The sequence below is a fragment of the Lissotriton vulgaris genome, chromosome 1_1 (assembly GCF_964263255.1).
Source record: "Lissotriton vulgaris chromosome 1_1, aLisVul1.2, whole genome shotgun sequence".
Taxonomy (NCBI): Eukaryota; Metazoa; Chordata; class Amphibia; order Caudata; family Salamandridae; genus Lissotriton; species Lissotriton vulgaris.
Genome location: NC_141685.1, coordinates 2,088,669,191 through 2,088,681,786, shown reverse-complemented (window position 1 = coordinate 2,088,681,786; position 12,596 = coordinate 2,088,669,191). Strand labels below are relative to the sequence as shown.

The 12,596-nt window shown below is 45.9% G+C and overlaps 1 protein-coding gene across 2 annotated transcripts in view; it reads right to left on the bottom strand.

Annotated features, from left to right (window-relative positions):
* CWF19L1 (CWF19 like cell cycle control factor 1) overlaps window positions 1-12,596 on the bottom strand; it is a 232,099-nt gene that overhangs the window by 64,248 nt on the left and 155,255 nt on the right. For both annotated transcript variants that reach the window (XM_086921175.1, XM_086921183.1), the window contains exons 11-12: window positions 4,371-4,580; window positions 2,936-3,055 (exon numbers count right to left, since the gene is read on the bottom strand). In XM_086921175.1, the coding sequence (XP_086777301.1) occupies window positions 2,936-3,055; window positions 4,371-4,580 (330 nt within the window). The remainder of the gene's footprint in view (window positions 1-2,935; window positions 3,056-4,370; window positions 4,581-12,596) is intronic.

Below are 12,596 nucleotides of genomic sequence, written 5' to 3'. Positions count from 1 at the left end.
GTGTCCTGGCTGGGAACCACAGTGGACTGTTGGATCCGCTTCAAGGATTCTCCCACCTTCTTAGTAAGGGATGCCGAGGGCTGAACTGTCTCGAGCGACTCTTCGTCTCCGAGAGTCCGGTCGCCGGCAGGCCTCTTCTTCGGTGCCGACGCCCCCTGGCCTGTCGCACCGTCGGCGTGACGCTTCTTCGAAGCCGTCTTCGGGTCCGCGACCCCTCTCGGTGCCGACGCAGCCGCGTCGGAAGTCTTCACCTTCGGTGCCGACCCAGAAGACTTCGGGTCGGCCATTTTGGCGCGGCTTTTGTGGTCGGCCATCTTGGCGTGGCTCTTCGAGTCGGCCATTTTGGGTTTCGTGGAAGTTGACGCCTCCAGAACCTTCTTTACCAACGCCAGTTTCGGTTTCGGTTTCGCATCCGAGGGTGCGGGACCGGTTGGCTTCACTTTCGTTTTCTTGCCAGAAATGTCCGTGACCGGGCCCGGAGGCGGGGACGTAGGACTTCTAGGAAGATCTCGGGTAAGGCCCGAAGGCGATCCCTCGACCTGGGCCGTATGACGGGGGGAAACCCCGGAGTCTGTTTGGGGATGCTCTTCCTCTGAGCTATCTCCCATCGCGGCACAAATCAGTTCGTCGTCCCCTACCTCACCGGAGACTTCGTCGCAGGCCTCCTCGTCCGCGTCGTAGGCCTCTTCCTCGGACGCGGGGCCAGAGTCCGACTCTTGTACGCCGGCCTCCTCCTCGATCGATTCCTGAAAGATGTCATCAGGTGAGGGTGCCGAAGCCGACAACTGTGCCTGGAGTCGATTAGCCCGGCGAATCTTCAAAGTTTTCTTACTTCTAAACTTTGAACAAGCCATGCAGGTGTCTTCACGGTGATCCGGTGACAAGCATGTGTTGCACACAGGGTGCACGTCGAGGTGCGAATATTTCGAGTGACATAGCGGACACTTCTTGAATGGAGTCCGCTCCATCGCAAATGCGTTAGTGTAGGCCCGTCCGCGTCGAAGCACGTGGAAGGGCAGTTAGAAGATTGGAGCTGAGAGTCAGTAAGAAAACCCGAACGCAACTATACCGACGCCCAGCCTAAAGACCTTTTGGTCTCAAGGAAAATCGAACAACTATCGGTTCCGAAGGAGGGAACCGAAAACACATCCGAACCCTATGGCGGAAAAAAACAATCTGGGGATGGAGGCGATGCCCATGCGCACTGTAGTCCAGGGGAGGAGCCACCTATCTCGTGATACTTCGAAGACTCTTCCAGGACAACAATGTGCAATCATCCGGACCCAACACTAGGTGGCGGACTATGCACAGATATGAATTCAGCAGCCCACATGCCTCGAACCTTAAAGTTAACCCCGCTAAAGACCATGTCAAGGGGAGGGGTTATAAACAAGTGAAAATTTGCAAAGAGTGTGTATGCTAGGGGCTCGGCATGAAGTACGTGAAAGGCTGGCTTACCTTGAGGGCGACGTGTTCATCCCGAGCTCACAGCCCTGCAGTTTTCTCAGTAAAAATAAAAACACAGAGCGCGGTGTCCCGGAAGTGGATGCTCGAAAATATAAAGTGAGCGCGGTGTCCCAAGCGGGCGCCGTGCTCCACGCCGTGCATTAAAGGTGAATCAATACAGCATAGCACAGCGAACTCCAGCAAGCTGCATACACGAAGCGGCAGCTTCGCTGCCATGACAATGGAAAGCATAGCACAAGATAGTGTTGGACTGCCCACTGTCCGCACGTACACGTGCATGCTGCTAGGTTTGGCTACATAGCGAGGACAGACCTAAAAAAGGAGAACACTGCCTCTTACAGGCATATTTTCTTTGCTTGCATTATCTACAAACTGAAAATGCATATATTAAAAATGTGTTCCAGGATTTGTACATCTGCGGAAACGTTCCATTTTAGGAATTTGGAGACAATTTGCGCGATTGATAACTAATATTACAGCAGTTGTTTATATTGAGCCAATGGATTCTGTCTGTTTGTTTTCATATGGGCAGTGATCAATAGCTTGTTGCAGGTTAAGACACTTGCAAATTAAATGTATAGTACGTTTTTAACTAAGGGATACAAGTTAAATGAAAGATCACTTTATGATTAACTATGTGGCATAATTATGATGATGCATTTTTTAACAACTTTTTAAAAAGTTAAAAATGTCTTGCTGAAATCAGGACTTGGTAGTGGTGGAAAAAACAGAATGGACACACAGTACCCTTCTTCAGGTTACTAAATATTTTTCAACCTTCAAATACTTTTGGTAGCAAGTACAGCCCTTTGACTCTAAAGGAACAACGTGAATCGATTGAGATACACACAGGAAAGCCTGACTTTGGTGCCAAGGTACCCGTAGGAAATAATAAGAATTTATAAGTTCAAAAATTTCACCATCAGCCAAAGGAAAGCATTCATGTAGAGGAGAACCACCCAAGCAAAATGCACAAACATTGAGACATTAAAAAATCCATTCCATCGCCTCATTCCAGAAATTGCAATAAACACTTATGAAATTAAGGTGTTCTGTTTCACATCGAAAACAGAATCTAAACCTGGAGTGGTATTTTGACTGTCGCAGCAGACAAAGCATGACCAAATAAATACATGCAGAAGAGAATCAGCATTTTCTCTAAAACTGACTAAGAGTGAATAACTTTTAGAAGCAGTTCGATTTCTGGACATCAATGATGAACTGCTCAGCAAAATGTGGAAATACTGAAATATGCCTGTGTGCCTCATCCTGTTGCAGCTTTCTGGCCAATTCACAACCGTAGCTGGGCCAGCAGCGTAACCTCGTGTTCATTTAAAGTGAACCTCTTCGTTTTCGTGAAAATCCACTGAACTGCAGCTTAACCTTTTTTTGGTTACCGGTTCCAGGTATAATGTAAAAACAACAAAGCAAAGCTACATACATCTTTTCTGCAAGTGAGGAGTCATACTTGTTTGATGTCGGAGTGCTCAGGTATTTCTAATAGCTCAATCTGTTGTTCCTGTGCTTGTAAAATAAAGGCTTCTTTAATGTCTTCCGTAGCGCAGCAGTTCAAAGGGACCGGAACCACCTGGAGGACAGAAAAAAACAACACGTTTTATCATTTGGTCATGGGCGACATTACCACATGGAGGCTTCTGATTGAACCGATACACATCCATATGCATGGGTTATCACATTTTGAGCACAGGAGGGTCTCTGGCACCAGACTTCGTGTATTTTGGGGCCCCACTCCATTACATGTTTTTTTAATTAAAAAAGAGAAGAACTGACACATTCCTTCTTGAAGCATTTAACATAGCAGAACCAATTTAGTGGCCTCTAAATACTGAGTTCTCTTTCGCCATGAAACCGATCTTCCTTATTATGAGCTGCTCCTTATAAGACAGGCCCTGCAAGTTTCCACTCCTGGACCCACAAACGCTTTTGACATACCGGTCCCTGTGCATCCAACGAAACACAAAGCATGTGATGGCATCCACTAGAACGCACTTTCTACCTGTGCCTACCAACTGACTCAGTTAAGTCAGCAGGCATGTTAATAGTTTATTCGATATAAAATGCAATCATCATGATTATCTTCAAACACTTTGAGAATCGGACAACAGAATTTGAATATTCATTTTTAAGGCTCATTAAAAACTATTTCACCATAATACACTGCTTAAAATGCATTTCAGAACAGAAAGAAGGCCATCATTGGGATCCGAGGGTCCCTCAGCATTGACAGTCATCATATAAGATAGGTTGCCCTATCTATACAGACTTAAACTAATAAGACATTTTGTGACAAGTGTGTAAGCCAGGGCAGTACCTGAAAAATGCATAGTCTAGACCAGACCTCAGGGTTACAGACGCCCAGCTCAGCTTTATTCTGTGTGGCACCTCAAGGTTAGTTTGTAACTTCATCAAATTAACCAAAGAAGAGGACACCACAACGATAGGCTACTTTTATTACCACTTATTAAGTCAAGCTAACAAAATGCATTGTTTTCCAGTTTGTAATCACAACACAAAAACTTCACTCCATTTAGCACAATACCATATTATTTATTAACAAACATGTTGTAGCTAGATATAGCCCAAAATATGCAGAGAGACTGCCAAATAGAATTTCAGGACTATTGTGTAGATACCAGATTCTACAATCCAAACCTAGCGCCTCGGCCCACAGGAGATCATTCGAAGACAGCATAATGCGTGCCTCTATAGAAGCAAAAAATATTGTGTCATACATATCCGAGTCATGTGACATTTTTACATTTTGATCGCTACAAATGAGGTAATAGACTGTTCAACGGACAATCGCATTTACGTTTCCTAAACCATGACTAGATCAGGCATTCCACATGTCCCTGTGATGTCCGCGCCTGCTGTAATCATACCTGTAGCTGGAGGTGCTGGCTTCTGTAATTTCTCTCAAACAATACACATCTTTTCTTCATGCTTTTGAAGAACTTCTTGAGCGCGGTTTTGTACTGGTCAACTTCTTCCACCACGTCAGAAGCAAGATCAACGGTAGACTGGTAATGCCCAATGGGTAATATCAGAATATGATCGGGCAGCAAACCCCCTTTAGCAAGGGCAACGTAGCACTAAAATGAATACATAAGCAAGTTGTACAAGTAGGTTACTCTGTAAACAAGAGACTTAAAGTTACTTGAAAACTATTCCAGGATTTCACAGGTTAGTCTATAAAGTAGAGATTTCACTTTGTTTCTTAGTCATGTAGAAGTCATGATAAATGTTCACATTTCGACAAAGTGGAGATTAAATAAGACCACTGGGAAAATGTTTATTTTCAATCAGACACGTATTTTTGAAGGTTTACAGGGCGCCATTCAGGACTCAGAAAGATGAAACCTGGACATGCTACTGAAAGAAACTTACAAGAAACATTGCTACATAAGGACAAGAGTATGTTTCCACTTCCGTAGTAGTTGGACTGTAGTCGGAAGCTGCCCGTTACACAGTTACACCGCTGTATAGGATGAGCATGTTGGCACTGTTGCAGGAAAGAAATTCTGTATTTACAAACAACGTTAGAATATTTAGAAACCTATGCTTTCTCATGTATCAACTGGTTTTCTTTGGTAAGTACTGCAAGTGATTTCTGTTGCGTTGACTGCGTAGTAGAGCGTATTTCTATTTGATCATGAGGAGGCCAGTGGAAGGAATGAGGTGATGTGTTACCAATGGAGTACGGTTTTCTCATGAGGTTGCATAAGAGTGTGCTTGATTGGACATTGTATCATTTCATATGTTGCTGCCATAGCAAAGGATGGGGACAGCTGACCAGGTGTCAGTCAGCATGTAATGGTTCAAATGTAGGGGCTGTTAGTTGATAGGAGGAGCATTACATAATTTTTGTATACTCTGCGAGTTTCCATCATCCACTGGATGTTATTAGAAGGTATGCAGGGGCCAGGTATGGGCGCGTTTCACAGCAGTGTCTACCAGTACGGCCTATGAATCCTGGATCAACTATTCCTTTGTATAAGGCTGCATTTAGCTGTGACAGAAAGCTCTGGAAGTTGTAGACCACTATAACGCAGAAAAAGATGGGAACATGGCTAAGATCATTAGTTTTAGTGTGCAGGATCAATTACCTGACCTACAATTGCTTGCAAAGAATGCCATCACCTTGAAAATATATTCTGAAGATTCCGCTGGCTCCATAAGGAGGTCTGAGGGACCACATCAGCAAACAAATGGTTCAAAGATTTTCAACTGTTACTAGTGCATGGACTAGAAAGTAAAGAGCTTGTCATAGCTCTTTAACCCGTTCGGTGCGTCGGACGGCGTCACAGTGGGTGTGTGCAGAAGCATGCCGGGGGCCATCCGAAACACGCCCACCCCATAAATCACCAGCACCGCGGCGGAATTCGCGGCACGGTCAACGGGTTAAGGAGAGCATTCAGCTGGGACAATATTCATTGAAATTTCTGTTGGCCAGTTCAATGAGTGAGGGAAACATGTTTGAGTGAAGAGGGTTTGAAGACTTCCTGTTGTGTGCTCTCTCCCTTTACAAGTAAAACTGAGATGGCTGCCTTGGTTTAAGGGTGTCTTCCTTGTTTGTAAGGTGCTTTTGAACAAGCCTGGGATTCAGTTCTCACTGTGCGATATGGAGTGCTGGGGCCCTGCATAGCTCACATGGGAAGTGGGAATAACCCGGTCCTAGAATTCCTAAGCATGCCATCACGAAAAGTCGTGTCCACCTCAGTGTAGCCAGTCTTTGGGGTGGCACTAGCCATGAGGTGGCACGCCTACCTGACTAGCTAATTTCCCAACTAGTAAACTCAACAAGGGGTTCCTGGACGAAGGGGGGCAGCTCCCTCTCCTGTGAGGGGAGCCAGACTCTCCTTCCAAAGGCAGCAGCTCTTTGAAGCTTGCCAGGCTGGTGAGGCTAATCAGTAGGTCATCTTTTGGGAGGGGGTGTCGCACCCTCTTACAATAGGCCTGACAGCTCTAAGGCAGGATGCTGAATATTACATGTGAGGCCATACCTGCATGAGCAGATCTGCCCCGGTGCTGGCTAGTCCTATTATTGCCAGTACAATGGACATGGGAAGCCATTTTAAAACATGTGCTGGACACTGGTGAAAACGAACTCCACAGCTACATGATGGCTTCACTGAAAAGAAGGATGTCCGGTATCAAACATCTCGTATTGGTGAACCCCCACAGATTCCAGCAAAGGATTCACCTTAGAGGTGCCCCCTGAAAACCTACCAGCCTCTGGCGTGCTTGCAGATGGGTTTGTGCCACATTAGACACTGTTCTGACATCCTAGGGGGAGAGTCTCTGCTCTCAGAAGGCCCACAACAAAAGCCTGTCCGGGAAGGGAGTTTAACAGCCTCTCCCACATTATGACCTGCTGATTAGCCTTCCTTGGACGGCAAGCCTCAAAGAGCTGCTGCCTTTGAAATAAGATTCTGGCTCCATCACAGGAGAGGAAGCCAAACCAGTTTGTCTACGGCCACCTTGACACCTAGACAGGAGAGGTAGTCAGGAAGGCAGGCCACCCCAAGGCTAATACAGTCTTTGGGATGGCATACTTAGGAATTTTGGGACAGGGTTATGCACACTTCCTACACACGTGGTCATATAGGAGGAATACTGACTGCAAGGGTCAGTAGCCAATTGGCTACTACCCTACACTCCCCTAACACCCCAACATTCAGTATTTAGGGGAGACCCTGGCACCAGAGAAAGAGATCCCAATGACTTGATAAGAGAAGAGAGAGGACACAGAAGAGTCACAAAAGCAGAGGAGAGAAGAAGCAGCTGACCCGGTACCAACCCTGCCGGCCTGACTGCATCCATCGTTGAAAACTGTGCCAAAGTCAACAAGTCCTGCAGCTACTGACTCCAGAATCCTGGAAGGACTGCCGCACTTTGATAAGGAGCAAAGACCTCTAGCGCAGAGAGGACCTGTTTTCCTGCACCCTGCAGGATCTCCAAAGCAAAGATTCTGAGGCCTCTGGAACCACCAAAACCTGACACCTGAAGCAACCACTGCACCAGTCGTCCCCGGCCCGAGTTGAAGTGGATCAACAGTGTCAACAAGGTCTCCCAGCCCTCCAGAGCTCGAGTCCATCGTGGTTTCACCAGTCGTGGACTCCCATACATCGCCTGCAGCATCTGCACGCAGGCCCGCCCTTGAATGCTTCCGCTAAGAAATCCCGAAGCCTAAAGTCACCTCTGCATCCGTCGCCCAAGGGTTGCAGAGAAGAGGACCACAGATGCATCTTTTCCCCGAGCATCGTAAGCCTTGAATCACCCTGTTGATGCACTCCGATTGGCCTTCCAGCCAGAGCCTGCAGCCTCTTTTCGCAGTGAACGATCTCCATGGAATTCTATAGGGATCCATAAGCTGCTTTGCACCCTGCACTCAGGCGCCCTCATGCCACTGCTGGTGCTACCTTGACTCCTGAAGTTTGGTACTATAAGTCGCTGTACTATACCTGTTGCAGACTTGTTCTTCCTTACATAGAATAACATTGCAGAACTCAGAAATTGCACTAAGTGTCCACTTTCTAAAGTGAAAATGATTCATATTTAAAAAAACTTACTTACCTAACAATTTCTCTCCGACGCCTAAACATATATAAAGATGCTTGCTATTTTTATAAATTGGTGTGGATCTCCTTCTTGAGTCGTGTGTGTCATTGTGTGTATTTGCAGATGTCTTGCACTCCTCTGTGTTAAGCCTACTCGACCACACTACTCCTTAACAGAGCACTTTACTTTGCATATCAGACTTTTGATAGATCACATAAAGAGGGAGGGATAGGGTGTGTTGAGGGTGTGGTGAGTGTGAGAGTGAGTGTGTGTGTGCGTGTGCGAATCATCTCTCACCATTGCTGAGTCACTGCTGCGAAACCAATCTTCTTATGCCAGCAAGTATTCAAATAAAGTAGCAGTACATCTCTCCAGTAAAAACATAAATCTTTTGCAGTCACACAATACAGTGCATTTCTGCATTACAAAAGTATTTCTTCAGTGAATAAAAAATCAGCATCATACTGGTAGCTCTCATTACCATATCATTATACATGGAGATCGAATAGGGCGTAATGATGTTGAGTGATAGGAGTCCGCCCCCACCTCTGCTGACTCAGTATGTAGAACTTGTCAATCGTCTTTGGAGCATTCAACGTCCTGGAAATGGCCCTTTTCATTCATCTTCTTCTCCTAGAAAACTTCTTGCTCTTCTTCTTTGGAGTTCGGGTGTAGTCCCTGGTTGCAATTACACTTGCTCCTCCTTTGCCCTATATTTCTCTACTGATATCAAAGGGATTCAGGTATTTATCAAAAGCATCCACTTCGGTTTCAAGGTGGCGTTTCCCTGAGAGCCCTCTGTTCAGCGTGAAGGGCAGGTGTCATCTTTCAGCATGTCTTGCTTCGGCTCCTATTTATCGATCCAGCTCTCAGTCGCTTTTCAGTGTCAAAACTGAGTTCTGGGACAAGTGAGGTTCTTTTTGTTTTACCCGTAGCAGGGGGGTGTCATTGGGTTCCTAGAGTCCAGAGCTTCAACTTGAGCCAGCTATTTCTTTGGAGGTGCTAGGGTACACCTCCTGTGGTCTTCCCAGGGCACCATCTTCATTGGTTCTTCCTTTTTGGCATCAATGACACGGTCCTCGGCATCGGAACCCTCCAATTGAGGCACCTCAGTTTCTTCTGTGCTTTTTTCCATCATCACTGATAGACCGCTGATTTTTCTGCAGCATCGTCCCTCACTGCTTTTCCCTTGTCACAGGAGTCTTCGACTGGAACTCAGCGCACACCTTGCAGTCTTCAACACTGTGGTCTCTGGGCAGATATAGGTTGCAGACTTTGAAGCTGTCTTTTTGTGCACACTTATGGTGTCAATTGGAGATAACCTAAAGGAGATATTCTCCATTTCGATCAGTAGTTCCAGTCCAGTGAAAGTACATTCTCCAGTCCCATGGTCATGTTCCCCACGTGGCGCATCTACATTTTTGTGATATCGGTGGTTTCCAGTCATTCTTTAGTCCTTCCTTTATTTCTGTTTTGCTGATATTCCGGGTGTTCTATTCACTGCTTTCGAAAGGTCTCCGGAATTCTCTTCGATGAGCTTTGGGGTTCGACCTTTTCTTCCAGACCCAATGGCAGAAAAAAGAAACTGAAGGCACTAAGCACTGGGAATCTGGGACACACATCTGTTATCACAAAGGGACTGCCATTCTACTAAATGGCGGCAGATGACATCCAGTTTAAAAAAAAAAAACACAGAATTAAGAACCCAGCCATTATTTGGCAAAATAATGCACATCATGTGAATCCCGAAAAGGTTCACGCTGCAAAACACATTAGCCAGCATCTTATCTGAAATGTTTGGGCAAAGATTCAACTGTAACATTCTGCAAAACCTTGCTGGCCATGCCCCAGAGTGTCTGTACAACAGCCTTGAAGACAGACCACACTGGAGGCACCATATGGCCCAACTGGTAAAGAAAATAACTTATTTGCCGCCCTACACGGCGGCACAGAAGGGAAATGTTAACGTTGCCGCTGGATACCTGGATCACCAGGTTTCCAATGTCAGATGCTAGCTGCGGAAAGCCAGATCACCCAGGGTTGCTCTATATCTTACGGCGATTGACTGGGCGAGCAGACTTCAGCCACGCAAAGGAGGTATTTTCCTCTGTGGCTGAACCCGGTGGAGATTCCAATTCAGTCTCAGGAGACATGTACAACCACAATCCAGCATCAGTCTGGTGAAGGTGGGGGGTGGCGGGGTGTTGGGAAATCAAGCTGTCCCCCTTTTTGTTGTAATCATAGTCAAGTGGCTTATTCTATTACTCCTGAACTCGGTCTAAATCCGAGCTGAACAAAACATTCAGCCTCAAGTAGTACTGGGGTCGAGAGAGAGACTAAGGAATATCTAACTCAAAGGCTGCACGATGGTGATTTCATATTATGATACTAGTCTAACGAGGTCTGGAGGTTGGTGAGGACACCCGACCGGTGCCGGCCCTGACTTCATTGCTATCTTTGCTGGGTTTGATTGGAATTGGTGAGGGATTGGAATACATCATCTTTCTGACTTAAGACCTCTTCTTTTTATCGGATCAGCCTTTGGTCAAATCAGGAACTGGATTTCTAGAGAAGGAACGTTCTCGAAATCAGGACCCTAGATTTAGGGAACAAAATTGAGGGGTTCACCCATCTTCGATTCCAAAAGTTTTTATTGGTTGTTTCAAAACATAGCATACAGAGGTAAAGCAATAAAGCAAGTGTAAAAAAACATATCAGTAATAAAGGACATTAACAATAGCAATGGTGGTTAGCTTGCAGAGAAAAGAAAAAAAGACAAAAGGGGAGGGAGGGGTAACAACAGAAAATCCAAACGAGAGTGATGGATATATATTGCAGACCAGTATAATGTATAGGCATCAACTTGCATATACCTTGTTCGGCATAGAGCACGTGTTACAACCGCGTGGAGTGTGTAGTGAGGAGGCAACGCCAGAGAGGCTCAGTGGCCATGTAACTATATTTGTGTATGGGAGCTACTGCGTTTGAGGGTGGGACATTTAGGGCTGCGTGGTGATTGTATGGTTCATGGAGGTTTATTTGCACTAAAGTAGTTATCGAGAGTAGCCCACATTCGTCTGTGAGGGGGCGCCAGGGAGTGTTTTGAAGGGAGATATTATCAGCACCTCTCAAGTTGGTGATCCAGTTCATCCAACATTTGAATGAGGCTTTCCTAGTGTCCTTCCAATTACGGAGGACGGTTTTTACAGCGGCAGTAAGGAGTAGGTCTAAAAGGGCCTTGTCATTGTCCATGAGGGCTGGGTCTCTCAGGAAGCCAAATACTAAGGTGAAGAGCTCTCTAGTGAACGAAATATGGAAGCGTTTTGAGAGGAAGGTGATTATTTGATTCTCAAAAGGGAGCAACAAACACTAGCAGTGTAATAAGAGGTGGTCGAGATCTCCGCGTTTGTCCTTGCAGTTCCAGCAGGTTGCGTTTTCTCTAATATGTGAAAGCAGACGTGCTGGGGTTCAAAAAGCTTTATGGAGAAGCCAAAATTTTGTCTGGGAGAGTGTAGGGCTTTTTTTGTGTCTCATGGTTGATTCCCAGGTTTTAGACCAATCCAAGTCTGAGATGGGTACTGAGGAATGGGAGGCCCAGAACTGTGTATGGTGTTTGTTTAGAGACGTGTGTTGTGGGCGTAGCAGCTTGAATAGCCTGGAGACCTGGTGTACCAGTTTATTCAAGGTGGCTAGGTAAGTCGGGAGGGATGGGGGTTTGGAGGATAGCTTAGCCTTAGATATTGCAGCTTTGAGGCTTAAAAAGTTATAAAACTCTACTGGGTCTAGGTCATATTTATCTTGTAATTCCCTGAAAGTGAGGGGATACTGTCCACCGAAGAGCTGGTAGGGGAAGAAGATGCCCTTCTTGATCCATGTTTCGTTATATAGTGGTTTCCCTTTGTAGAGCAGTGTGTTATACCAAATCGATTCCCAATGCGAGTGCTTAATTCTATGGTCTAGGGATTTATCTATTTTTATCAGCGCTGATTTTGAAAGACTGATTTCGAGCGGGTGGCCGTATTAGTGTTAGCAGTGAGAGCGGCGGCTGGGGGGAGATTCTTGAAAAGAGCTTTCTCTATGTCCAGCCACACCAGGGAGTAACCAACAGGGATGGGAGAGCCAATATGATCCTTGCTTGGCAAGGAAGGCAGTCTGATAGGACTTAAATTCTGCTAGATTCACTCCACCCATGGAACTATCAAGACTGAGCTTGTTCAGGCTAATTCTGGCCCGCTTATCTTTCCACAGGAATTCGTTCAGTAGGGCATCTAGTTTGTGGTGGAAATCCTGGGTCAGGATGAGAGGGCGCACAGTAATAAGATAGTTCACTAGGGGCGAGATCATAATTTTTATGATCTCGATCCTTCCCCACCAGGTGATAAAGCGGAGGGACCAGCCATCGATTGAATTTTCTCCAACGGGAGGGACTCGTTACGTTGATGTGTTTCGAGGAGGGTGCTGGCAAAGTCAATGCCTAAGTACTTAATGAAACCAGTCTGCCATGAAAGGCCCGAATTATTTAGCATGTCCTTGGTGCCATGAATGTT